Source organism: Cnephaeus nilssonii (assembly GCF_951640355.1).
Source record: "Cnephaeus nilssonii genome assembly, chromosome: 6".
Taxonomy (NCBI): domain Eukaryota; kingdom Metazoa; phylum Chordata; class Mammalia; order Chiroptera; family Vespertilionidae; genus Cnephaeus; species Cnephaeus nilssonii.
Window position 1 is genome coordinate 4,776,873 of NC_137077.1, and position 27,452 is coordinate 4,804,324.

At 45.7% G+C, this 27,452-nt stretch overlaps 1 protein-coding gene across 3 annotated transcripts in view; it reads left to right on the top strand.

The window, feature by feature from the left end:
• The window catches only part of MRTFA (myocardin related transcription factor A), a 101,099-nt gene that overhangs the window by 59,375 nt on the left and 14,272 nt on the right, over nt 1-27,452 (top strand). For all 3 annotated transcript variants that reach the window (XM_079774276.1, XM_079774275.1, XM_079774277.1), the window contains exons 2-5: nt 975-1,040; nt 22,457-22,512; nt 24,849-24,924; nt 25,795-25,956. In XM_079774276.1, the coding sequence (XP_079630402.1) occupies nt 975-1,040; nt 22,457-22,512; nt 24,849-24,924; nt 25,795-25,956 (360 nt within the window). The remainder of the gene's footprint in view (nt 1-974; nt 1,041-22,456; nt 22,513-24,848; nt 24,925-25,794; nt 25,957-27,452) is intronic.

Consider the following 27,452-nt stretch of genomic DNA (forward strand, 5'->3'; position numbering starts at 1 on the left):
TTCTGCATGTGTGCAGTGATAATACTCTTTAGGTTTCATTGGCATTTGAAATATAGATCATTGAGTTTTAAGTTTAAAAAAATTCCTAATAAGTTGTCCAATTAAGTGGTGTTGCCAGAGTGGAAATAGGAGAAACACCTGTCACCTTCCCCTAGCCTCTGTGCTTTAATCATCTAGGCCAGTGGTCGGCAAACTGCGGCTCGCGAGCCACATGCGGCTCTTTGGCCCCTTGAATGTGGCTCTTCCACAAAATACCATGGGCGGGTGCGCATGTAGAGTGCGATTGAAACTTCGTGGCCCATGTGCAGAAGTCGGATTTTGGCTCTCAAAAGAAATTTTAATCGTTGTACTGTTGATATTTGGCTCTGTTGACTAATGAGTTTACGACCACCGATCTAGTTGGTTGGTGTTTCACCTCAACAGAAAAGGCTCTAAGTGAATAGGAAGAAAAGAGTTATATTAATGGTAAAATATTTTCTGGTGAAAATAGGTATGATTTTTAGATGCAGATGAAAAGATTTTACCAATACTTCCTGATCTGTGTGAATAACTGTATCATTCACTATATTTATGGTGGTAAACATTTGCTACCGGGAGGAAAGTGTAGAATATCTGGGAAGCTTTTTCTGCTGGGTAGTGGTCCTCATATTTTCTTTGAGTTAAGCATTTGTGTGTTTTTTCAACCTTGAGAGGACAGTGTTGTAGGAGGTTTTGAGCAAGAGGCAAGAGTTTGGTACTTTGTGGATTGTTATCGCCTTGCAAGACCCTTTGCAACTTCCTCTCGCCGCCCACAGCAGAATACGGAAACCCTGCTGTATCAGGCCACTTCTGCAATTACAGTCACAATTCAAGGGGATCCTTCTTTTACACTACACCCTTCTGTTTTGAGACTTTCTTTGCATTTGAAAATGTGTCTTTTGTGGTGGAATGCCCTCCTGAGCCTTCATCTCTTCTCTCTCTTTGCTGCCCTGCAGTGCTGCAGTTGAAGCTCCAGCAGCGGCGGACGCGGGAAGAGCTGGTGAGCCAAGGGATCATGCCTCGTAAGTACTCTCTCTTTCAGCATTTGATTGAGTTGCTTTTAGGACATAATTGTGTGTACCCAGTATGCCACAGAAGGCATCCAACAGAAAACAAGGGCAACAGGTTTCATCTTTCACTCTTCTTGCTTGTGTTTTTCCAAGTTCAGGACTCTTCATCGCTAAGAGTGAAGGTAACTGCCCTAATTGATGGAGTTCAGTGAAACCAGCAGCAGTAGTTTTGATGGTGTCAGCATTAGCTTTTGAATGCACCTTTAAAAGGGTTACACTTACACGCCCTGTTACACTTCCCTTTATTGGAGGAGCAGATCTTGAGCTGAAGTATTGTGCGGAAGAACCCACTTCGTGCATATGATTTGCTTTGTGTTCAAACTCTTCTCTGCCTGGTGTTTTGAAACAACAAGAGTTTTTTGGTTTTTTTAGAGTGAGATCCTCAGGTACTCTAGGCTGGCCTGGGTGTGAATGTGCTTGAATGAGACTTAGATGGCTTGTTGCAGAGCTGGGGGCAGAACTGCATTACTCAGGGAGAAATGAAACCAACCTTGGAATCTGTTAGAATAATAAAATTTGCTTCTAACATTAATAATATTTATTACAAACTGAGTGGAAGCTGGAACCAGCAAGATTTTGCTCTTTTTTTTTTTTTTTTTTTAAGATTTTGCTCTTTTTGGCATTTCTTTTTAAGTCAACAGTGGGCTTAGACTCTCCTTCTTTCGTTTTTCTTTGTATGTTATTGCTACTTGAATGTACCCTAATAAAATAAAACAAAATGTCGGACAACAATTCCTAGCTTCACAGTAGGAAAACTGATGTTTTTCACATTAATTCAGTGCCTGCTCACCTACTGCCACTGTATTTTCCTAATTCTCATTCATCCATTCACTCAAAATATTTGAGTGCCTAGTGTATGCCTGCTGATTCAGCAAGATAAATCCAGCTCCTGGTCTCGGGAGTTTTTTATTTAGAAGAATACTGGTAATTAACAAGGAGACAAATAAGATAATTGCAGAGTATGGGAAGTGCTATGAAGTAAATTAACTGGTTGGTATGTTAATAAGCAAAAGAAATGAGATGGGGTCATTTTGGATAAGATGGTCAAGAAAGCCCTCCCTGAATAGGAAATATTTGAGCTGAGATCTGAAGGATGAGATGGAGTTAGCCATTTAAGAGTGGGAAGAGGGCCCCGGGAGACGGAAGAGCAAGTGTAAGGGCCTAGTACAGGAAAGGGCCTGGCATATTGAAAACCTCAAGGAAGCTGTTGTGGCTGGGGCCTGGCAAGTGAGAGGAGAGCAAGGCCAGTTAAGATTGGTAAGGTGAACAAGACCAGAATGAGGGCCTTACCAACCACACAGAGGAGGTGGATTTTATTTTAAGTACAATGGGAAGCCATTGAAGGCTCTTAAGCAAGTGAGGGTGGGATTTAATTTATGTCATTGTAACGGCAGGCCCATTTCTGAAAGCTAGAATTATGTGACAAGTTTAAGGAATCTGGGCTCTATTTCTATCCTAAGCATCAGCCAGGGGACTTTAGTGTCAAATTCATCTTTTTGTTTATTGCAATGAACTACCAAGCCATTCACCCACATTATACTGTCTTCTTTTCTGGCCCTCCAGTGAAGGATTCCCTACCCCCAACCCTTAAAGTGCCAGATAGAGCAGATGGCTTATGCAGTAGATCAGTAATGGGATGAGGTAGGGCAGTGTTGTGCTTTACAGAACCCTCCAGATCTGCCAATCTACAAACCTTTGTAGAGGAACAAGTTACCAAGAGTCTCATTACTTGTTCCATTCACCAAGAACATCAGGTGTTTAGCAGCTACTTTGTGCCCAGGGTAGTCCTAGATGCTATAGAGCAGCGGTCGCCAACCGGTGGTCCGCGGACCGCTGGTGGTCCGTGAGGTCCGAAAGGTTGGCGACCGCTGCTATAGAGATTAAAGAAATATGTCATAGTACCTGCCCTCAAGACATTTAATTGTTTATTTGGGTAGCTAAAACTTACCCGTACACAATATAAGGAGCAATTCATTGCTGATCAGTGGATGTTGACTGTAATTACAGTACTAGTTCTGAGAGCATACTGCTACGTCTCAGAATCTGTAATATGTTCGGGATCTAAAAGCCATGCAGAGGTGCCCTGCAGTCTTCTTCCTGTCTTTCATTTGATACCAGGGGCTACTGGAGATCATTGTTTAATAGGATTTACTGAATGTGATCTCTTTGCTTAGGACTAATCATGCTTCAGTTATTGCAGTTATCTGCTTATGTGTTTGTTTCTCCAACTAGACTGTGAGCTCCTTGAGAAAGTGTCTTATTTATATTTCTGTACCCAATGCCTGGCACCAAATGAATGAATGGGTGAAGACACACAGTTGTGAAGTATGGTGAGAGAGAGAGAGAGAGGGAGAGAGAGGGAGAGAGAACAGATACTACTCTGTTGCAAACTTGTTGAATTTCTGGACCTGGAGACATGGAATTTGAAACAACACTCCAGTTCTGTTAGGAGGCTAGATTCGAAAATGTTCTGAATAAATCTAATTGTATACTTGGGGTTATTCTCTGTATCTGTGAAGTGAGAATAGTTGTCCTTCCTATAGGAATAGAAATGACCTGCTTCTTTGAGAATACTGCATCTTCCCTCATAGCAAGAGCCCCTGTCAGCTGTGGGCACAGTCTCGGTTTTCAGCTTTTCTAGTGAAGGAAGTAGGTAGCCAACGCTTCTGAGAGAGAATGTTGAGGCCTGGGAATAGCTTCCGGTATGAAATATCCTGCTCATCTACATACCTGGTTATACAAGAGGAGGCTCACTTTTTGCTAGGCCCAACCCGCCCCCACCCCCCCGACACACACACACACTGTGAGTAACCCTACTTCCTCACCACAACCCTGCACCTGCTACCTTAATTCCTATTGTAATCTCCAACATCTTCCACCTCCCAGACATCATCATGTGCCATCTTCCACCAATGTCTCCAGTCTTTCCAAGAAAATATGAGCAGTGTTGGGGCAAACTGTAAATGACCAGAAAGTTGTTGATTATTGGAGATTTGGAACCCTGAAAAAGTAACATTTGGTTTGAAGTGCCCACGTCCATTCCCATCTTGCTGGCTTGAGGAGTTTCTGGAAAGTGCCTTTATATTTACCTTGGTTTTACAAATTAGGAAGTGGGAAGGGCCCTCAAGCTGAGGGAAAGGAGCAGTGTAGTTATGGCTATATTCTGTCCCTCATCATTTATGTGTTCATATCTTTTATCAAATTTTTCTCATCCCAGTTTTTTTCTTCTAGTTCTGGGAAGAAAAACCCACCCACCTCATCTCCCAGAATACTTTGCATAGTTCCCATGTAGGACTGGCTCTCAGTTCCATCATGTCTGTAGGATACAATGTCTCCAGTGGCTCTCTTGCCTTCAGGATTGGCCATGCTTCTCATACATATCATTCAAAGTTGGGATATGGCCTTTCCATAAAGTTCAGGGGATTAAAGAATCTCTCAATTCTGACACATTTCTCTCTGCTGCTTGATAAGCTCTGTTCATGGCATCCAAACTATGGGGTATAGAAGTTGATTTCTGATGTATTTTTAAACAGGATCATTTCCCAGAATCCTTCATTCTCATCATGTAAACATATGTTTCATTTAACACCACTTAAACCCTACCAAATACAGAGTGCCAGATAGCAAAGGATTACATATTCCAGGCCCTAAGCTTTCTTTAATGATGTCTGAAGCTCTGCATATCTTGAGGGAGAGGAGAAATGGCACAGACAGGAAGCTGGTGTTTAAATCCAAAGATTAAGATCAGGAATGCTTCTGTATTCAGAGTGAAGACTCATAGAAGAGATGGGTCTTGTGTGGTACACTCTGTTCTCAAACAAAGCATCCCCCACAGCCTTTCTCTTTGACATTTAAAGGTGCACAAGATCATAAGGTTAAGGTGAAAATTAAGAAAAATGTTCTGGCAATGAAAGCTGCTGTAAAGGAATAACCTTTTAAAGGAAACATGGAAGTTCCGACCCAGACAACTGAGAAAAGTCTCCTGTAATCTTTCTGGTTATGAGAGAAGACACTTGTTTGTCTCTTCCTCCTCTACCTTTTGTTATTCTGTTGAGAATCTTTGAGAAAAGCACAAAGTAACATGTTCCTGATGCTGTAGTTAACCCTCAGTTTATTATTTTATCAAGTGCATGTAGTAGAAAAATCTTGGTACCTTGGCAAGCACATGAAGAAATTATTATTTTTGTCTTACAGATTCTCTAAGGACCTTGCTCTAGTTCTTGAGTGAGCTTGTTTTTTTGTTTTGTTGTTGTTGTTTTTCATTTTTATTTTTTTAAAATATTTTATTGATTTTTTACAGAGAGGAAGGGAGAGGGATAGAGAGCCAGAAACATCGATGAGAGAGAAACACCGACCAGCTGCCTCCTGCACACCCCCCACTGGGGACATGCCCGCAACCAAGGTACATGCCCTTGACCAGAATCGAACCTGGGACCTCTCAGTCCGCAGGCCGACGCTCCATCCACTGAGCCAAACCAGTCAGGGCTGTTTTTCATTTTAAATGGTGTTTCTGTGCACCCAGCCAGTGTCATTAGTAACATTTATCTCTGAATGGTTGGGAGAATCCAAAGAGTCTGAGGGCAACACAACTCAGAGGGGACAGCCAGTTAGTGTCAATCCACAGGCTTCACAAACTACCTTGCCCTGAAAGGTGCTTAAACAAGATGCTAAGTGAAAAGTGAACAAATTGGCCAGCTCGTTGTGACTGGTTCATGGGTCTCTAAGTTGGCCCCATGTACCTTACATTGAAGCTGAAAACAGTGGCTTCATGTCATGAGTTCTTGCAGCTCTTTTTTAATAAACTTTGCCACATCTTCACTCCCTAACCCTTCAGTTCTACAGTCCGATCTCTTTGTCACACTTCAGCTGTCAGTGTGAGCTAAGTGGTCTTCACAGAGACTGTGTGGCCCAGTTGCACTTAGAGCCAGTCTAAGCTGTGATTTTACTGGACCTAAGGGTTAGCTGAAAATCTCCTGTCCATCTGACTGTGGTATTCTCTGCACCAAGAAAAAGTTTATTCTAATCCCTGAAAGAGGTTATTTTATGGCTGGAAGTAACAAGTTTGATTGCTATGATTGATCCCTTTTTCTCTGAATCTAAAATTCTTCTTAATAATGTTTTTATTGTTTATAACTTGGAGGAATTATTACTTATTCTTCACCAAATATACAAACTGAGTTTCAAGATTTTCCTTCCTGAGTACATATGGATCAAATGCATTTTGGTAAATATCTTTTAAAATGAATTTCTGCCTTGGCCAATGTGGCTCAGATAGTTGGAGTGTCGTCCCATGCACTGGAAGTTTGTAGGTTTGATTCTGGGTCAGGGCACAAACCTAATGTTGCTGGTTTGGTCCCTGATTGGGGTGCATAGGGGAGGCAACCGATCGATGTATCTCTCTCACATCGATGCTCCCCTCCTTCCCTACCTCCCTCTCCTCCCTCTCCTCCCTTTCTAAAATCAGTTTAAATTTTTTAAAAACTAATTTCTGTTTTTATAATCCTTAAGAAGATAAAACAACCTCCTGAAGTTTCAGTTTCTTGTAATGAGAAAGAGACTCACTTTCAGTCCATTTTTATTAAGCACTGGGATGCCATGTGTTTTAGTCCCCAAGTTCCATGACTTTGGAAGAACTAGCCTCTAGACCAGCCCTGCCCAATAGCACTCTCAGAAATGATAGAACTATTCTGTAACATTAGGCACATGTGCTGTTGAACACTTGAAATGAGATTAGCTTGAGTGAGGAGCTGGATTTTTAAACTTAATTTAATCCTAATTAATTTAAATGTAAATAGTCACAGATGGTTGGTGGCTATTTTATTAGACAGTAAAGTTTTAGACCTTACTCTGCCACTTAGGAACAAGGTGACTTTGGGCAACTCAATTAACTCTTTTGAACTCAACTTCAACTTTTAGAAAATGGGGATAATAATGCCTGTCTTACCTACCCCACAGAATTGGTTTGGAGATGTACGATACGAGATGACATGTTGTTCATGCTTTTGAAATACAGGCATTGTTTTTCTCTTCAAACCAGGAGAGGAGCATTAGCTTTGATCTGCCATCTTGTGAATCTGAAAGCAGCTTTTAATACACACACACACACACACACACACACACACACACACACATCATTAATTTCTGTCAAAACCAGTGTTTGGGAACAGGAACTATTTTCAATAAACCAAATCCTCCTTAATTCTACTTTTCTCCCTACTTGTGGAATTAAAAACAATTGCTGAAAATTGTCAAGAATCACAGAACCACTAATCAGTATGGTTCTGTTAAAATTGTTCCCTTTTTGGTCCTTTATGAACAGGACTCATTTTATTTGCATGCCCTCTCTGTGGTAATGGATGCTTCTTTTTTAAACTCTCTTAAAACTAACAAGTGGCTGGATTAGAAATAATGGTTTTTATTTGCTTGTTTGTTTCTGGGCAACTTGCCAAGAGACAGAAATGTTCACCAGTGGGGACATAGTAGTGATTCCAGAGCAGATGAGACGGTCTGGTTTGAGGCTGAGTTGCCCTTTAAAAAACAACAACTTACAGATTTAAGATGACAAAATTGTATGCTTCAAGGAACTGTCATTTGTTTTGCTTTTAAGTGAAGTGTTAATAGTATTGAAGAGATGTATGTCTCACGGAGACTTTGTAAATTATGAGTTTGGGTGGGGACTAGAGTGGGAGCAGATCCTCATCTGGGCTGTGGTCATTTCCCATTGGCTCCAGTCCACTGCGAGCTGCAAGAAGCACTGCGTGGTAGTCTCTGAACTGCTGTCCCTGGAACTCAGAAAAGGCGTCCCCCAAGCTCTGTAATTGGCTCACTGCTCCCTTCCGGTCAGTGCCCTCAGGCTCATGCTTCTTTCAGAGCCTCACTCACACGTTAGTGCCATCCATTTGGCTCTTTTAGATCCACAGGTATCTCTGGATGAAAGAACTAGTTTCGCCTTAACCTGTTTGGCTCAGTGGATGGAGCTTCGGCCTGTGGACTGAAAGGTCCCAGGTTCTATTCCTGTCAAGGGCATGTACCTTGGTTGCGGGCACATCCCCAGTAGGAGGTGTGCAGGAGGCAGCTGATTGATGTTTCTGACTCTCTGTCCCTCTCTCTTCCTCTCTGTAAAAATCAATAAAATATATATATTTTAAAAATAGCTAGTTTCCTTTTTGCTTTTGTTTTAATTGAAATGTAATTGACATATAGCATTATATTGGTTTCAGGTGTTATACCGTAACTTTTTTTTTTTTTAAAGAATCGAAGAATCCTACGTCATTTAGATGATGTAAATGAGCACAGGAATGTGATTGTTTAACTGGAGTTGACTCCAAGTTTAAATGGCATTTGTAAAACATGTGTTCTAGAATTGTGGCTAACCTGTTCCCTAGACTTGAAGCTGAGAGAAAATTGTGTTAGGCATGTGACCTCAGAAATCTTCTCTTTTATCTCAGGAGACAGCCAGCTGGGTACATCAATCCCAGGCATTTCTGATCGATGTCATCATCCTTTCTCTCTTCCTGCTGTTGTAGGGTATCCCACCTCAGTGGTCAGTGACTAGGATAGAACCTTCTCCTTGGCCAGTTGCTAACAACTCCTAAAATAGGGCTCTTGAGTGAGTTTGTATGTTCACATTCTGAGCATATTCGTTGTTTAGTGCAAAGAAGGGTCCAACAGGGAGCTCTGTTGAATAAGCCCTCGAAAGTAGTTTTCTTGATATGAGTTCTTGATACAATTGAAAGTCTAAAAGGTATGGTAGGTATTCAGTTTCACTTAATTATTAGTTTTGGAAATGTCTGAGATATCCAAGGCTGACTTCTTTTCATGATAGTAAAGGAAGTAAAGGAATTTATAGTCACTTGTCGAAACTACTCACTGATTTTACCTAAACAATATAAATCCTAAAGCATTATACACCCAAGGGGGAGCCCTGGTAGATATATGACAGGGTTGGAAATTTAAAATTCTTCAGTTTAACCCTAGCTGGTTTGGCTCAGTGGATAAAGCATCGGCTTGTGGACCGAGGGGTCCTGATTCAATTCCAGTCAAGGGCATGTAGATTGGTTGCAGGCTCCTCCCCAGCCTGGGCCCTGGTTAGGGCGCATGCAAGAGGCAACCAATTGATGTGTTTCTCTCACATCGATATTTCTCTCTGTCTTTCCCTCTCTCTTCCACTCTCTCTAAAAATCATTGGAAAAAATATCTTCGGATGAGGATTAAAAAAAATAATATAATTCTTCAGTTTAGTGGGATGTTATTTGCAGAAGAGCAAGGTGATTTGGAGCTTTATCTAAACAGATGACTTAGGCATATTGGTTATAGGGCTTCAGAAAGAGGGGAACCCGGCTGGAGTGGCTCCGTTGGTTGAGCGTCGTCCTGTGCACTGAAAGGTTGTCATTCAGTTTCCAGTCAGGGCACATACCTGGGTTGGGGGTTTGATCCTCATGTGGGGAATGTATGGAAGGCAACTGATTGATGTTTCTTTCTCACATCGATGTCTGTGTCTGTGTGTCCGTCCATCCCTCCCTCCTTCTTTCTCTCTCTCCTTTCTTCTCTCGCAGCATGTTCTAACTTGTGTGTGTGTGTGTATACTGGGATCATGATTGATCCAGAACATTAGATTGGGCAACGGTTTGAAAACCAGATATTAATAGGGCTGGCATATACCGTATGTCGAAAAGAAGATTGGAAGTCAGGTTCAAAATATTTGGGCCCTGGTATTTTGGAATTCACTGTACCTGTTGATATTCATGCTATACAAGATTGTGCACTGACCTTTTCTCCCAGTCTGGAGTCTCTTTCACCGTCAGTGAGTCAGGGGTGCGAGACTGGAACAGCTTGCACTTCTGGGAAGGTAAAGATTTAGCATCCTTGAGTCTCTACTTTTTATACTCATTCTTGGTACTTGGCTTTCCTGCTGATTTGGGTGGCGGTGACAGCCCTGGTGCCAAAACAGGGTGGTGGCAAGTCTGAGTACCAAAACAGGAAGTGTATGAAGCACGTTTTCTGACTGTTTGGATCCTTGCTTGTCTCAGAATGTGTGGTCCCTTCCCCATACTCCACCACCCAAGCTCTTTCTTTGATTCACATGAACTTACTTCTGGTTTTCATTGTCATGGCCAGTATTTGGAAATGTTGACACAACTCTTTGGTTAATGGTCTTTGTTGCAGGATATTTTTGTAGGCATTTTGGTATGACAGCTAAAAACAGTAAAACAAAAAATGGAAGTCAAGCCTACTTAGCTTTCAGCATTTGACTCTATACATACTGTTTTCTTCAAAAGGAGAATGGCAGAGAGGAAAAAAATTAAAACTGTAACAATGCCTCAAGCTTAACAGAGCTTCTAGCAAAGTATTTTCACTTTATTTAATGCTAAGTCATCAGAGTAGTTTGTATAATTGCCATTTTGTGGATGAGAATATTGAGGCTCAGAGGGGTTGTGCGACTTGCCCAGGGTCACACCGCCACTAAATACAGGCACATCTCATCCAAGTTTCTGGCTCCAAATTGCATGCTAATTACTGAAGACCATGGTTTAATGGTTCTTAATGACATAGGAATTTTATGAGGGTAGGCTGTTGTACTTTCACCAAAATTTCAACTTTGAAAATAGCATCAAATCAGGACCCTTAGTTGGTGAGGTAAGGTGAAAGTTGGTGGTGGGGGTGAGAGTAAACCTGTCATTTTTAAGTCCTCTAAAAAATTGCTTCTGAGTTGCTGCTGCTGCTCTTGTCTGCTGGTTGTGAGGCTTAAAGGCCACAGGCATGCATGCATGTTTCCACATCTGTCATAATAACCCTTATTTAAATCAGAGGTTCTTGATTTCTTTTGTGCCATTATTGCTCCTTGGAAAATTTTACACAACCTCTCACTAGACATTGCCCAAGCAAGGACCCCAAATTCAGCACACAGTTTCTAGGGATTCACAGATACCCTAAAGCTGGTACAGTGCATCCCAGGTTAAGAAGCTCTGCTCTGCCTGGATACGGAATCCTAAGAAACATCATCTACATAATGGCAGTAGTCTAGACCCGTACACACCAGTGACACAGCCGACCTCTGTGCTTCCCTGCTCAGCGGGGAAGTGACTCTCCCCACTTCCTGTACTGGCACCAGTGAACTCTTCGCTCCTCACTCGCTGCGTGCTAACACCAAGGACTGCGTTTCTGTGCTGCCTTCCACTGAGTGCGACTGTCCTGCCCTAGATTCTAACAGCAGCGTGTGGACTCAGGCCCCTGCAAGGCTTGTGAAGAAAAGGGCAAAAAGCTTTGATCCATTGACTCGTAGAAACAAACGCTTTGCAACTCAAAGCACTGATCCTGAAAGGGGCTCGGGAGAGTAACCCGTTTGCCAATTTATGAGCACCTGTGCAGGCCAGAGTTGAAATTTTGAGTTAAGCTGTTGAGAAAGGTACTTTTTAGTCACTTTGCCTCTGGTGGTAGAGAATGAGCAAATAAAGGTCTTTACTTTCTTATCAGCAGTGTCCCTTTCCTCTGCGTTTTAGACTAGGAAAACAATGGCTTTTTAATTTTTGGTGGCATCAGAATCCTCGGAGATCTTACTAAAGATTAAAAAAAAATTTTTTTAAATCCTCACTCAAGGATATTTGTCCATTGGTTTTTAGAGAGTGAAAAGAAGAGGGAAAAGACAGAGAAAGAAACCTCAATGTGAGAGAGTGGTTGCCTCCTGAACACTTTATCCACGGAACCAAACCGGATAGGGCAAGATTAAAATTCTTGAAGCCCAGGAATCAGCACTCCAGAGACATTCTAATGCAGATGGTTCTTGAACTACACTTGGAAAAACACTGGACCAAGGGTTGCTGGTATCTTTCCCCTTTTCATTTTTACTGATGGCTAGACTACTGTTATTCTCTTCTCCCCAGGGGTTCTGAAGTAGAGGATGGCCCTGTCCACATAAGTCAAGATTTGATGACAAATTTCTAAGACAGTTAAGGCTGCATCATATAAAATGACTAGAGGCCTGGCGCATGAAATTTGTGCACTGGAGGGGGGTGCCTCAGCCTGGCCTGCGCCCTCTCGCAGTTTGGGACCCCTCAGGGGATGTCCTGGGGGGATCGGGCCTAAGCTGGCAGGCGGACATCCCTCTGCAGTCTGGGACACCTCTCACAGCCCAGGACCCCTCGCTCCTTACTGCCTGCCTGCTCGCTGCTCCTTACTGCTCAGCTTGCTGCTCCTTAGCACTCTGCGGAGGCGGGAGAGGCTCCTGTCACTGCCATTGTGCTCACCAGCCATGAGCCCGGCTTCTGGCTGAGTGGCGCTCCCCCTGTGGGAGCGCACTGACCACCATGGGGCAGCTCCTGCATTGAGCATCTGCCCCCTGGTGGTCAGTGTGCATCATAGTGACTGTCATTCCACCCGTCATTCCATTGTTCGGTCGATTTGCATATTAGGGTTTTATTATATAGGGTTGGGTATAGAGAACTTATGAACCCCTGTCTTCAGTGCTGGGAAAAGCCTGCCTTCTTTATGGCCTTGTACCATGTTAGTGGTCAGTGGTCAGTTTGGCAGAGTTAACAAACTGCCTGGAGCAGTGTGACAAACTTCTGAGCTAGGGCCAAGCGATGTGGCAAAAGACTCAGTTAACTTTGGAAGGAGTTTGATTATTCAGCGACTCCCTCTTCTGCTGTGTCCTTCAAGAGAGGCTGGAGGGAAAAAGGAGTGGGAGAATGTGGGTCCCTTGACTGTTGCTGAAGTCCTCCCTTCTGTTCCATTGCCAACATTGAAGAAAAGGACAAGGCAGCATTTCTTTCCAGAGGAATAACAGGGAAAGAAAGCAAAATGTGAAAGACCAGATTAAAATCAGTTGGAGGTGTTTTTTGTTTTGTTTTGGTAACTGTCACATTTTGGAGGGAAAAAATCAGGGGCATATCTCTTTTCCAACCCACCACCACCCTCCCCCTCCTCCTTCCTCCCTTATGCTGAAATATACATAAATAAAAGGTCTGAATTTTGAAATCAGAAGAACCAGAGTCTAGTCTTCGTTCTGCAGCTGATGAGGATGTGATCTCAAGTCAGTTCTCCATTATATAACATGGAAAATAACAGCTCAAGTAAGGTAATTCCCAGCACCCTAGGCAACCATGGGGGCGGGGGCAAGGAAGCAGTTTACAAATCTTTTTATCAGTGGCAAGGTTGATGGGCACAACCCTGCTTTCTTATGCTGGAATTTACTTCCTCTAGTACTACTTGGGAGCAGAGTCCTACAGGGCCCCGTGTGGCTACCCCTCATCTCCTCCCACTCTCCCCTTTGTTCACTCTGCTCTGCCACTCTGGCCTCCGTGTCCCTCTGTCACTCAGGCAGTTTCCCACTCAGGGCCCTCCTTGCTGTTTTCCTTGCCTGGACGCTCTTCCCCAGGTGGCTGCAGGACCCACTCCCTTCCTCCAGGCCTCTGCTCAACTGTCACTTCAGAAAGTCTTTCCTGACCACTCCATATGAATTGCTCCCACTCTCTGTCGCCATAGCCTGCTTTATGTTTCATTATAGTATGTATCACCTACTACTGTGTTGTATCTTTGTTTTATACTAGAGTGTAAGCCTCACGAGAACATGGGTATCCCAGCACCAAAACAGAGTCTGACACATATGGGCTCTCAGTAAATACTTGTTGGGAGAGTGAGTAATTAACTGTTAGTACAACTTAAGCTCTCAGGGACATAAACCTCCGGACTCCACTTCCTCACCTCTTACTCCCAACCTGTTGTGGTTAGTTTCTGCCTCCACCAACCCACTGGCATAGCTCTGAGCCCACTAGCCATGTCCTTAGTATAAGTAATCCTCTTGACACTTAGCAAGCCTTATTTCATCTCTCTTTTTCTTCCTACACTCTTTTTCTTTATGCTTACTCTTTGCCTGGCCCTTTCCTGCTTCTGTGAGCCTTACGTTCCTATGCTGGACTCTCATGATGACCTAAGGGAATTCTGGGATTCCCTTAGATTCAGCCTGGGAGGTATTGTCTTCTGTCCTACATATTGTGTTACATTATCCCTAGATGACCACACACACACACACACACACACACACACACACACACACACACCACTTATACATCTATATATATAAAATCCTAATATGCAAATAGACCGAACAGCGGAACAACTGAACAACCGGTCGCTATGACGTGCGCTGACCACCAGGGGTCGTGTGCGGAACATGGTGGGCATCGACTGCAGCAGGATGGTGGAGCAGATGAGTGGGGGTGCCAGACCAAGGCGGGGCGCTGGTTGCTGTCATAGGGGTGAGCCTCTGATGGTTACTGAAAATTCTTGGCTCCCGTACGCGTGGTCCCGCCTCATGCTTGCACCTGTTGCCAGCACCAGCCCTGCTCGCACCCACTGCCGGTGCCAGAGCCGCTGCTCATACCCGCTGCCAGTGCCTGGCGCCGGCCTTGATCGCTCAGCGCCATCGGTGTGAGTGGCAGCTGCTTGCACCCACTGCCGGCACCAGCCCCGCTCACATCTGCTGCTCCTGAGGTGCAATTGGGACAGCAGTCGCCTCTTGCACCCTCTGACAGCGCCGGCCCTTCTTGCACCCGCTGCTGGCATCGGCCCCAATTGCTCCAGTGCTGTCAGCGGGTGTGAGTGGGCTGGCACCATCAGCACGTGGGAGCAGCAGCGGCGGGAGAGGGGCTGCCAGCAGATGGGACCAGGGGCCGTAGCTGGAGGAGCCGGATGGGGGCAGGGAGATGGGCCGAGACCCACCCCTGTGCCCACCGCAGCCTCACGGCCCACAGTTCCTTTCAGGGTGCACAAATTCATGCACTGGGCCCCTAGTCTCTTTATAGGATGTCTCACAATCAACGAATGCCCCAGACTGAACACAGTCTCTCCCACCCTGTCCCAAATTCATCATCCTGTGTCCCTTGTCTGGGAGTGTTAATGGCACCATTCACCCAATCATTCCATTTTGTTCTTCTAAATGGCCTCTTGATCACTACTAAGTGATCTTTAAAAATGCAATTCTCATTATTTTGCAGTTCCTGCTGTAAGAATTGGTTTCATGCAGGGATCATCGCTAAAACCATTAAGTAAATGGTGGTTAGGGAATAGGATTTTCACATGTCCTCAAAATGTTACCCCACAGATAACATATTCATTACAAACGGTGATACGCTCTGGTGTCACCTTCCAAGCTTGTAGCACCGTCAGTGGTTGGACAACATGATATATGTGCCTCCTGATATTACACATCATCTATGTAGTCCTCATGCCAAAAATGTTTAGCCTAAATCTTATGAGGAAACAGACTCAAAATATAGGACATCTTTCTGCAAGACAACTGGCTTACATACTTAATTCAGTGCCATTAAAAATGGAAAAGGTAGGAATACTGTTCTAGATTGTGACTAAAGAGACAACAACTAAATGTGGTGTATGGGACTCTTGACTAAATCTTAGATTGAGCGGGGAGGAAGGGGGGATTCAAACAGCTATGAAAGACATCATGTAGGCAGTTGAGGAAATTCAAATGTGGACTAAATTAGATTATATTATTGAATTATTGTTAATTTTCTTAGATGTGATAATGGTAGTTATGAAAGAGTATGTTCTTATTCTTAGGAAATATGCACTGAAGAATTTAGGGATGAAATGTGATTATTATCTGCAGTTTACTTTCAAGTGACTTGGTAAAGAATAACAAAGGGTGTGCATTCCTGTATGCAAATGAGAAAGAGGTAAAACAAATACCGCTAAAAAAGAATTGGTGAATCTAGGTCAGTTATAGGGCTGTTCATTATTTGTTCTTTTGATGTTTGGGGGTTTGAAAAATTCTAAATTAAAAGAGGGCATGGGAAGGAGAGCATGTGAGTGCAGGCATGTGGGTGACACAAACATGTGCCAATTACCAGGTGTGTTTCTGCTCGTTTTATTTTTTAACGAAAAAAAATCAAGTTAGAAATAACTCCCCCACCCTATCCATGCAGTTCTGGCCTTTGACACTGCCGGGGCAGGGGTATTGGGGTGCTTCATTACAGCCTTGCAAGGGGAGAGGGCTGGACTCCCCACTTGACCTTCCCTGGTAGGGCTGAGTCCCCTCTTTCTTTCTTCTGGTGTCCGGCTGGAATAGAACGATTATTGTCTGAGAGTTTTCCCTCTTGCTGGCTGCCCTTTTCCTGCTCCTTCGGCCAGTGAGAGTAGGTTTCGTAAGGGCTGTTTTGGTCCACCTTCATTGGCATTTCCAAATTGCTGGCTTTTTTCAGCTCCGAGTCTGGTATGCATGAAGCAAAAGGAAATCCAGGAAACTCACCACTGTCTTGTTCTTCGGGCCCAAGGCCCCTAGCCAGTCTGCCTTCTTCTCTCCACCTTTCAGAACTTGCTTATGTTTGTTTTATGTACAATGTGCAGAGTTTAGTTGTACTTAGTGGGAGGAATAGAGGAAAGTGTGTCTGCTACATCTCCCCAGAATCAGAATACTGTACATTAAAGCTCTTCATGGGCTTGGTCCCTGCCTCCCTTTCCGGCCTCATGGTGCCCCCATGAACTTCTAAGTCCATCCATGCCGGACTACTTGAAATGGTGCGCTTTCACCCTTCAGCTCTTGCTCTTCCTCGGCCTCAGGTGACCTGTTGACTCCCTTCCTTGTCGGCCTGTGGAGATTGTATTCCATTCACGTGGATTTTCTCTGTAAAATCTACTTGGTCACTTCACACACTTCTCTCAGGCTGAGTGTTGCCTCTTCTGTCCTAGATAGCACTTTAAATCACCTCTACAATTGTACTTTCGTCTTGTATTGTAATTATTTGTCTTTTTTCCTAAGCAGACCCTGAGCTGCCTTTGAGGGATCACCTAGTCCTTTTTAATGATAATGATGAGGAAATAAGTCTTGATGGTTAATTGCTATCCTTCCTTGCTGAGACTTATTTCTAGAACTGCTTTTGGATTCTAGACTTTCACTTGCCTTCGTGTGCAAATAAATCTGGGGATGGTGATGGGAAAGTGCGGTTTAATGTCCTAAATTAACATGATAGTTTGGTTTTCAAGGGTTCCCACTTACTCAGTGCTAGATTAAACCAAGACCGGTCGATCGCAGTGCTCCTGCATTGTAAGCCACAGAGCCTATAGACACGCTGAACACGTCTTTGAGCTCCCCCTTGGAAGTGGATGGCAATGCAGTCAGTCCTTCATATCTCCAGCTTCTGCATCCATGAGTTCAACTAACCCTGGGCTGAAAATATTCAGGAAAAAAATGTTATGTGGTTGCTGATGGGTACTATATAGTTAGCCCTGTACAGAACAGGTACCGACTTTTTTCTTGTCATTCTCTAAACAATATAGTATATTAACTATTTATATGGCATTTATATTGTATTGGGTATTATAAGTAATCTAGAGATGATCCTATATAATAAAATGCTAATATGCAAATTGACCGAACAGTGGAACGATGGTTGCTATGACGCGTACTGACCCCCAGGGGGCAGATGCTCAATGCAGGAGCTGCCCTCCCCACCCCACCCCCGGTGGTCAGTGCACTCCCACAGTCTCTCCCGCCTCCACGGCAGCGCTAAGGATGTCCGACTGATGGACATCCCCCAAGGGCTCCCGGATTGTGAGCGGGCACAGGCCAGGCTGAGGAACCCCCCCCCCCCCGCAGTGCATGAATTTCGTACACCGGGCCTCTAGTTAAAGTATAATAAGGAAGGATTGCCTCAGTTACACGCAGATACTACTTTATATAAGGGTTTGGTATCCGGGGGGAGAGGGGGGTCCTGGAAACAGTCTTTCACAGATACTAAGGGATGACTGTGTGTTTTTATTATTTATTTATTTATTTATTTATTTATTTATTTATTTATTTATTTATTTATATTGATTTCAGAGAGCAGAAGGGAGAGGGATAGAGAGGTAGAAACATCAATGAGAGAGAATCGTTGATTGGCTGCCTCCTGCACACACCCTACTGGGGGAGATCGAGCCCGCAACCCGGGAATGTACCCTTGGACGGAATCAAACCTGGGACCCTTCAGTCCGCAGGCCGACACTCTAGCCACAGAGCCAAACCAGCTAGGGCTGACCGTGTATCTTTAAAAAGAAAGTTGAAACCATTTCTCCCTTTTTAGTTCCCAATGACCTCATTTAAGTAATGTAGCAAATGTGTAAGGGAGAAAGAAAATGGGTGCTGGAGGCAGGGAACAGAATATTAATTGGTGGTTTTAGCCTGCCAGGGGCGGGACCTACATCTAGAACTGAAACTGATTCGGAACGCCACACCTCTTAGCCACTTCTGTGCATTTGACTTCTGTGGGAGCTCGGTTTGTTCCCTTTCAGGGTGTGCTGCTCACTTCCCTTGGTTCACACAAAACCCTGCAAGGGTTCCAGCAGAGCAGCTCCCAGAGAGTGGGGTGAAGGACCAAGAACTGCCCTCCAACAGCAAAATGTATATTCCCGTAAACAGTGCACAGCGCTGGGGTTTGCCGTGGTTTGGGGGCTTCTCTTTCAGAGACTGCCTTCCAGGACTTCCTGGGAAAATGAAATTTCTGAGTAATGTCCTGGCTCCTCTGACAAAACCAGCAAGGCAGAGGGAGATGGAAGTCCAAGATGAATGCAGCCCTCCTGGTCAGACACATTATGGGTTAACGTTAAGTCTTTTGGATTTTTCCACAACCAGCAGAAGCCTAAAGTTTATGACCTATTTTCTGCTCTGCTGAGCTTCCTCGTGTTTCATTCCCTTCGCGTGGAAGCTTGAGGTGACTGTCATTTGTTCCTACGTCAGGAAGGCCCAGGGCTCACCTTTTTATCACCCCGCCATCTCTTTCAACCCTCCACCGCTGTGGCTTTTAACAAAGCTGTCTGGACATGCATAGGGGTGCCCTCTCGACCCTGCACCCCAGTGTGTCACTGGCTGCCCCAGCTGAGCCTGCGAAGTGCCTTACAGGAGGCTTGACAGAGTCCTGAAGGAAGAGGGGCCATTGCTCCTCTCACCTGCTAGATTAGTTACTGAGTTGCTGCCCTTGCTATCAGAAAGCAGCTAGAAATGCGGAAAGAGCTGCACAGAGTGAGTGGGCTGTTCAAGGACTGAGAGACACTGGCTCAGTTGTCAGAAGTTTTAGAGAAGAAAGAAAGAGAAGACAGAACTAGCCCTGGGTTGGGCCCACCACTCGATGGATGACCTCACAGCTTGCTGCAGTGTTGGTTTTATCGCACATAAAACTGGAATGTTGCTTCCTACCGCCAGATTGTTAAAAGGATGCAATTACAATGTGTTATTGTTACAAAATGAAACTGTCTTTTGTGATTGGTCATTATTGTCTTGAATTATTTTCTTGGTCCTCATTTCTGGTTCTCTTAACCAGGCCCTGAACAGCTAATGAATTCAGTTCTTCTCGTCTTCTCATTCCCCTCCCAGCTCAGCTGGTATCGGTGCTGAAGGCTGCCCCTTAAGTTCTACAGTAAGACCCGCGTTTTGAACCTTGGCTCTCTGTGCCTGTGGTCATTTTGAACCCTTCTTGTGAGCCTTTCTTACACTGGTTTGTGCTCAGGGCTGTGGTTGAACTGACCTTTCCACCTTGCCTGCACTCAGCCCTACATCTAAGTTTGTGTAATTGAAACCTCCTTGCCTCCCCATCTAATAGGGCAAACATGTCAAACTGAAAGGCTAACACGGACCAAATAAACGAGGCATGCGGCCAGCAGGCCCCAAGTTTGACATGCTTGTACTAGGGTCATTCTTCTCTCTTGTTTTGAAGAAGTTAAGAAACCAGTCCAGAGGAGTGGAAAGAACTAAGGTTGTCATCCTAACTGCCATTTGCTAGCCTTTCCTGTTCTTATCTGTAAAATGGAATGTTACCTACCACCTGGGATCTTTAGGAGTATTCGAACAGGCCTAATCTTTAGGAGTTATCTCGAACAGTGCCTGCCACATAAGCAGGTGCTCAGTAGATATCAGTGTCTTCCCTGCTATTATACGTGGTCATCTACACTACAGCCCGTGTCCCCAGTAGTGCTGCATCGTCCTTGTACATGAAGAGGATGCAGTTCCCTTCCATCAAATTCTGGGCGTCGTGAGTTTATTTTTCAGAAGTTGGATTTGTGCCTTAGCCCTAGGGAATCAACATAGGTTGTTGATTCAGCAAGTCAGCCGGATTTTTAGACAGAATGTGTGGCTGTGGTACAGAAACTATAACTGGCTTGTTTGGGAATTGAACCCATGATTCAACCCAGACACTGCGTTTGATGACAGCAGCACCTTCGAGCATCGGAGAGTGCACCATTTGCTTCTGAGCACTCTCACTCTCGTTTGACTCTTGCAAGAGTTCTGGGAGGTGGACAGATTCTCACTCTACAGAGAAGAAAATGAGACCCCAGAATCAGTCGTACCGGTGTCACGCCAGTTGTCATTGGTAGAACCCAGGACAAGAACACGGATGCCTTGATTTTTCTACAGGACTTGTGTGAGGTTTTGAACCCAGATGACAGCCATAGATCTGGCTGTCCCAATGAAAATTTAGTGCTTCGCCACAGAATCCTCCAATTTTCCTGTCACGTCTATACTTGGTATCCATTTCTTACAGAATATTCATTAATTCATTGAATGAGTTGTGTGCTGGGTACTCTTAGCACTGAGGATACTGTCAGAAATGAAAGACATGGACAAAACCCCTGCCATGCCCCGGTGAAGCTTCTGTGGTAGGAGGCTGACCATACACAAGTAAGAGAGAGAGGTAGTATTACTGTAGAGAGGGTCAGCCCGGAGGAGTGCTGTGGGACAAACAAGGCAGAAAGAAAGCTGGGGTGGGGTGGGGCGGGGTGGGGCGGGGCAGAGCGGGGCAGACCAGACACTGTGAGTTTTCTCTTTGATTCCTTCTGCTTATTGTCTTATCCATGTGATAAGCTCTCCGAGGAGAGAGTAAGGCTGCGTTCCCTGCTGGCCCATCATGTCTAGTACAGATTTCTACATATCAGGGCCTTTGGAGATGGGTTTTGCAGTTGAGTCAGCCCAACGCAGTAGAAACAGGCACAAGGGCTGTCGACTTACCCACTAAGATGCCCAAGAACTCCCAGAGCAGAGCTGGGTAGCCTGGTTTGTTGGGGCTCCAGCCTGTGCTGTATTTTCCTTCCAGATCATTTGTTAAATCTATAGCTCCCCCTGCTGTTAAAAGATGGGGTGGTCTCCCAATTGTCTTTTGAAATAGAGGGTGTGTGTGTGTGTGTGTGTGTATGTTTAATGCTAAGATTTAATTACTATTTTTTAATAAGTACTCCTGGGACATTTGGAGCTTTGTTCTGGAACTGCTGTTGCTGAGACCCAGGGTTAGGATGGAGGGAGGAAGTGCAAAGGCCCAGGCAGGATAGGGTCATATCTCTGCTCTGGCTACTTTTAGCGTCTCCCTGCCCTGCCCTCCTCCACAGCCGCAGCCTAGCAAAAGTTATCTCCTCACACAGTTTTGCAGCTGTTCTGAAATTCCAGGGCAGCAGCCGTGAAACTGACCACTGTCTTGTAAAATTTTCTCTTATTGCTGGTGTTCCCCACTTGAAGTGAGTCAGGCCTTTCCCCCTCTTGTCCTCAGGGTGTCCCAACTCGTCATTTGTCACGATAGCCAAGTTTCGACACAAAATTCTCCTCATGGTGCCGAATTTGTAGAGGGTCCTGTTTGGGTCTCCCCACCCGCAGTGTTGTTTGCTGAGTCGAGAGCTGTGGTCCTGGTGGTGGTGGTGGTGGTGGTGGTGGTGGTGGCCCCAGAATAGAGCGATGTCCTTGACAGGGGCTGCAGAGAGCCCTTCTTGTCAGCTGCTGGTTGTGTGTGTGCACCAGCGTCAAACATACAACCAATGTGAAGTTCCTTTAGTCCTTAGAGATGAAACTCAAGTTTAATTTTAGCAGCACTATTAATATCAGCTGAAATGAAGAAGGAAATGGCACGCAAGTAGACATGTCTTTTTTGTTTAACAGCCCCATTCAGTTTGGTCCCTTTGTGGTTCCTCATGAGGTAGAAGTCAGGTGGACCCGACATGCAGCTCTGACCCTTCCTGAGTCCCCGTCTCCCCGAGAGTAAGGTGAGGCCCAGTAGCTGTTTGTGGAGGTTGACCGATCAATGAGGATTGTGCCGCTAACAGTCCAGCTAATGGGCCCAGGATATTTTTCAGTTATATTTGATGGGTGCACTTTATAGAGCTTAAACTTAGGCCAGTGACATCTCCTATTAGGAATAAAGTAACCAAAATTATTTTAATGGGGCAGCTGAACCATAAAGGTGTACGCTTACTCGCGTGCCATTTTCTTCTTCATTTCAGCTGATATTAATAGTACCACTAAAATTAACTTGAATTCAAGATGCCTTCTCCATGGTAAGTTGTAGCAGTAGACATGATGCTTCCCTAATAAAGTAATTCTTTTATGATTCCTCTCCCAACAGCTTTGAAAAGTCCAGCTGCGTTTCATGAACAGAGAAGGAGCTTGGAGCGGGCCAGGGTAAGGCACACAGTCTTTTCGAGCACCTCCGAAGAGCATTCTCAGAGCCCCTGGCATTGCCGGTCATGTTCCTTCCAGCCCAGCATGCCACCAGGGCCAGCCCATGCCTCACAGTTCTAATGAGCAGGCTCTACCTTTTCTGCTTCATCTCCACACGGCCGTCTCCTAGTGCGATGATGCAGAACGTGATCAGAATGAGTTTTCTCCTTTATCACCTTTACGAGTGTGTAGTGCTCACCGAGCCTTTCTCCTGTTGTTTTGGAGACCACTAGTCTTTTCCCATTTATAACCGCCACAACCTTTTGTGGATGTTAGGACATGGACAGCATCGGTGGTTCCTCCGTGTCAGTGGCTGCACTGCCCACACCTCTCCAGGGTGGGCATGCACTGGTCTTCATGTGCCCTAAGCAGCCAGTGTCCACTAGCGGCCGTGGAAGCAGAAGCTGGGCCCCCTGAGCCCGGGTTCGTGCTGATGCACCTGGCTTGCTGCCTATTCCCCTGCTTTCAGTTCCCTCAGGGGCCTCGGGGGGATGTTCTGCTGCCCAGTGTGGGCGGAGATGGGGAAGTCGCCAAAACACGCTTCCCCCTCGCACCCCCTTCACTTTGGTCTTTCACGTAAAAGACAAAGGAAGAGAACCTCCCAGAGGGAGGGTCACAGACTGAGGTACCCTAAGACCCACAGCTCTTTCAGAGACGAAAATGTTTACCTCCAACACTTCCCTTACTACCTGCTCTTTTTAAATTATTTTTTAAAAATGTTCTAAGGAAAATCATGATTAGTTCTTAGAAGGAGAAGAATGAGGTCATGGATACTGGGAACCAAAGCAGTAACAAACTGCACTGTTGTAGTGCTGGGAGTGCTAGAGAATATGGGGGGCCGGGGGGCTGGAAGGGCATTGCCTGTGCCCCCAACCCATTTGTAAGGCTTGGCGCCACTTCTTGACTGCTTCTCAAGCAGGCAGGGAGTAAATATGAGCCAATTAGAGCAGCTGTTACTTTATTGAGTACTTTTCATATAAAATTATATCATTTTCTTGTGTATGCTCACATCAGCTCTTAAGAATTAGGTGTTCTTATCTTCATTTTAATTTTATAGTTGCAGCTAAGAGAGGTTAAGTAATGTGTCCAGCTAGCAAGTGGCCAAGCTGGGACTCAAACCTTGGTCTGTGGACTCCAGGTATTTTCTTAATCAGTACTGTATTCTGCCTTGGCCTTGGTCACTGCTCAGAACTTCAGGTGGCTTAGAAAATACGCCTGCTCTGATGGCTGTGAAGACCTGCAATGTCCGATACCTGTTCTAGCATATTCTACAGCAGCCAGAGCAGTTTTTCTGCCCACTGCAGATGGGGTGATAGATCCAGAGCCCACAGCCGCTTTAAACCATCTCACGGAGAGCTCAGCACCAACCCAAGCTGGCACAGGCTGCCCAGTCAGAGCCCAGGCAGCTGACAGGAGCCAGGCAGGACAGAGCCAGGTCTTTACACACTTTCCTACGTGCAGTGTGCTCTGATACTGTTTCTGCTTTTACTCTCCTCTGTTCTACCCTACTGTACCTTATCCTATCCCATTCTCTGCTGATCTTGAACCACTAATGGTCTTGACCTATGGTTTGAAAATTTCTGGTGCAGAGATTAAGAGCCCGGGTTCTGGAGTCAGACAGATCTGGGGTCACATTATATGCATTATAACATGAGCGCCAGGCAGTGGGGTGGCTTGGGACTGTTGAAGAAATGGCTTCATTTGCCTGGAGTCTCAGAAATGTGGAAATGATTACATTGGACTTTAAGGAACTAGAGCTTTGACAACATGTATCAATATTAGTATTCCATTTGGTAGTCATTCAAAATGAGTGGAAAATGCTTATAAGATCATGCAAATTATTTGAAACAAGATATAAAATTATATTCAGCATGATTACAGCTCTGCAAAATTAAACTTGTCTTCCATGTGGAAGAATGATTAGAAATAAATATCCCAAAATACTAACAGTGGATGATTAAAATATTTTATTGTCATTTTGCTTGGTAATTTTCCATTTTCTTTGATGAAACTATATTATTATAACAGTGAAAGTAATTGATTTTAAAAATATATATATCGGTAGTCCAACCTCAGACTGACAAACGTTCTTGACGGATGGTGCCCTTGGCAGGTGCACTTGGAAGTGGAAACGTCCTCCCCTGGCTGCCCTGGGCCTCCGCACCCTGCGGTCTCCACACTGAGCTGGTGGGGGCTGCAGAGGTGACCAACAGCCACCCCTGCTTTTTGGTCCCGTCTGTGCCATAAAGCTTGTGATCTGGATTTGAGAGCTTCTTGGTGTTGTTGTTTTTCTATAGACGGAGGACTATCTGAAACGGAAGATTCGTTCCCGGCCAGAGAGATCGGAGTTGGTCAGGATGCACATTTTGGAAGGTGTGTTAAAATGGCAGTGCTTCTAAACCCTTGTTCTCACTGTGTGTTCACCGCCTCAGCACCCACATTTCTTCTTCCCTTTCTTGTCACTCTCATTTCTGTAGGCAGTGGGTGAGCCAGAGCCTTAGCACGCTGAAACAGCAGTGCTGTGGTTGCCGGGAATTCCTGGGGGCGCGATGCCTTCTGCTGGGCTGGCTTACCCTTTCTCCTGTGGCCACGAGGTGGCCCTGGGGCTGGTCATCTCTTGATGTAAATTTTTTCCCTCTAAGATCTGTTTTTCAAATGCGTTTGCTTTCTCTTTTTCATTCATTTATCCATTCATTCACTCAGCATTTCCTTGAGCACTTGTGATGTACAAGTAAGGTCATCCTAGACACACTCCACCTGGCTCCAGCACACGCTTCTTCCCACCTTCTGGTGAAGGCAATGGCTGCGGAGAGCAGTCTGAATCTCCATTTTTTTAGTTTTGAACTACCTTTGGGGTTGGAAGAGAACTTGCCTAGGGTGAACCCCACATTTTGCTGATGAAGACTCTGAGGCCCAGAGCAGGGAGGTGAATTGCCCCTGTAACACAGCAAGCTTGAGAAGGTCACTTTGCTGTCTGGTGCTCTTTTCAGCTCTGTAGCTCCACCTCAGGGAGTCCTCTGGCCTGGTGGCCATTGTTGTGTGTGGCCACACATCGCCCACAGTAGGGGCCCCTTCCGTCCTCGTGAAACTTGAGGCTGGGCCACCCTTTTCCGCCTGGGATGCGCTTTGCATTCTGATGGTCTCTGCTCCTTCCCCAGAGGGAAGGAGACTGCTCTGGAGTTCCCAGGGCAAACCCAGGTCCATTTCTACATCCTCCTGCACTCCATTCTCTCCCACGGGCAGAGACCTCGGCTGAGCCTTCCCTTCAGGCCAAGCAGCTGAAGCTGAAGAGAGCCAGGCTGGCTGATGACCTCAACGAGAAGATTGCACAGAGGCCTGGCCCCATGGAGCTGGTGGAGAAGAACATCCTGCCTGTGGAGTCCAGCTTGAAAGAAGCCCTCATCGGTGAGGAGGCCCAGACACCCTGTGTGCATTGCAGGCAGATGCAGGGGGTGGGGGTGGGGCGGGCTCTGGGCTTCTTGCCCTTCAACTTGTTGCTCTGACTTGGGGACTGAGGTACAGAGTGTGAGAGCCTGATAAACAGGTTGTGTTAGCTTGGGACAGTGCCAGGGGCCACAGGGATCAGCGCCATGGCAACATAGGTGCATAACAGAGAGGCCTGTCCACCCTCATCTCTGTAAACTCAGAGCTGATTCCTCTCACAGGGTAGGTGGGGGTCAGGATCGATGAGTGTAAATATGCGGAAATGCCAGAGATTAGAAATCTGTACCCACTGGGTTTTCTATTAGTGAAATCTCTTTTTGGAGCCTGGCACTTTCCACAGGTATTTCACTTTTCAAATATTGATTGATCCACGCAGTGGCTAGGTGCTAGGACCACAGCCCCACAAGCCCCTTGGCCTTACAGAGCTCACGTCTAGGAGCAGACACAGGCAGGTAAAATAGGCAGAAGCAAGTTCTGTGCTAGAGGGGGCACACAGAGAGGGCCCCCCAACCCGACCCTGATGGTGGGGCGTGGTGTCAGAGGCTGGGCTGGGCTGCAGGGGAGTAAAAAGCAAAGCGCGTGCATGGGAGAGAGGCAGAGCGAGATGTGGAGCTGGAAGGCGGGCAGGGCTTCATGTGCCCCAGTCAGGTGGTTAGACACGAATCCCTTCGATGTTGGTGATTGTTGGTACAGATATGTCTTCTTTGCAACAGTGGACCCAAAACCTGAACCTGGGCAAGGCTGCATGCTCCTGCCCTCAGGAGGTAGCTGTGCCTTCAGGGGAAGGGGGCTCAACTGCTCCCGCCTTGGGCAGAGTACGAGAGGAGAACCACAGGAGCGGACCCCAAGGCATGGCGAGTTGTAACACGGCGAGCTTGAGAAGGTCACTTCTCAAGGGGGGACTGTGGTGTCTAGGGCTTTATCTGCCCTGCAGACGGTGGTGCCACGGTGGAGGAGGAGCCACTGCGCTGGAGGTGGGCATACCTGGGTCCCCAAGAGCCCTTTTATTCACTGCTTTGCCTTGGCATCCATCTGCCTCATCTCAGTGTTTTCCTACCCAGATCGTCACCAGATTCCACAACAGGCCCTAGTTTACAGGCCAGTGTTTGAGCCAAGGTCAGTTCTGGACTCTCCAGCCAGCCAAGACCTGATAAATGTTGGCCGAGAGTTGGCAATGCTCCAGGCCCCTTATGAAGGCCTACAGAGATGAACAAACGATGATGCTTCCCTCAAAGAATGTGGTCTGATGTATAAACTGATGTATAAACAAGTAATCTCTGAGTCTGGCTCCGAGCAGTTGCCAGCCTTGTGTAGCAGAAAGGCATGTGCCCTGTGGCATAGCTGAGTCGTGTGGACTGCGGGACAAGGAGCCGGGCACACCCTTGGTCCTGGGGAGACTCGTGGAAGGGCTGCTGCTGTCAGTCGTGCCGTCCATGGGGGACAGCAGGGAATAGTGG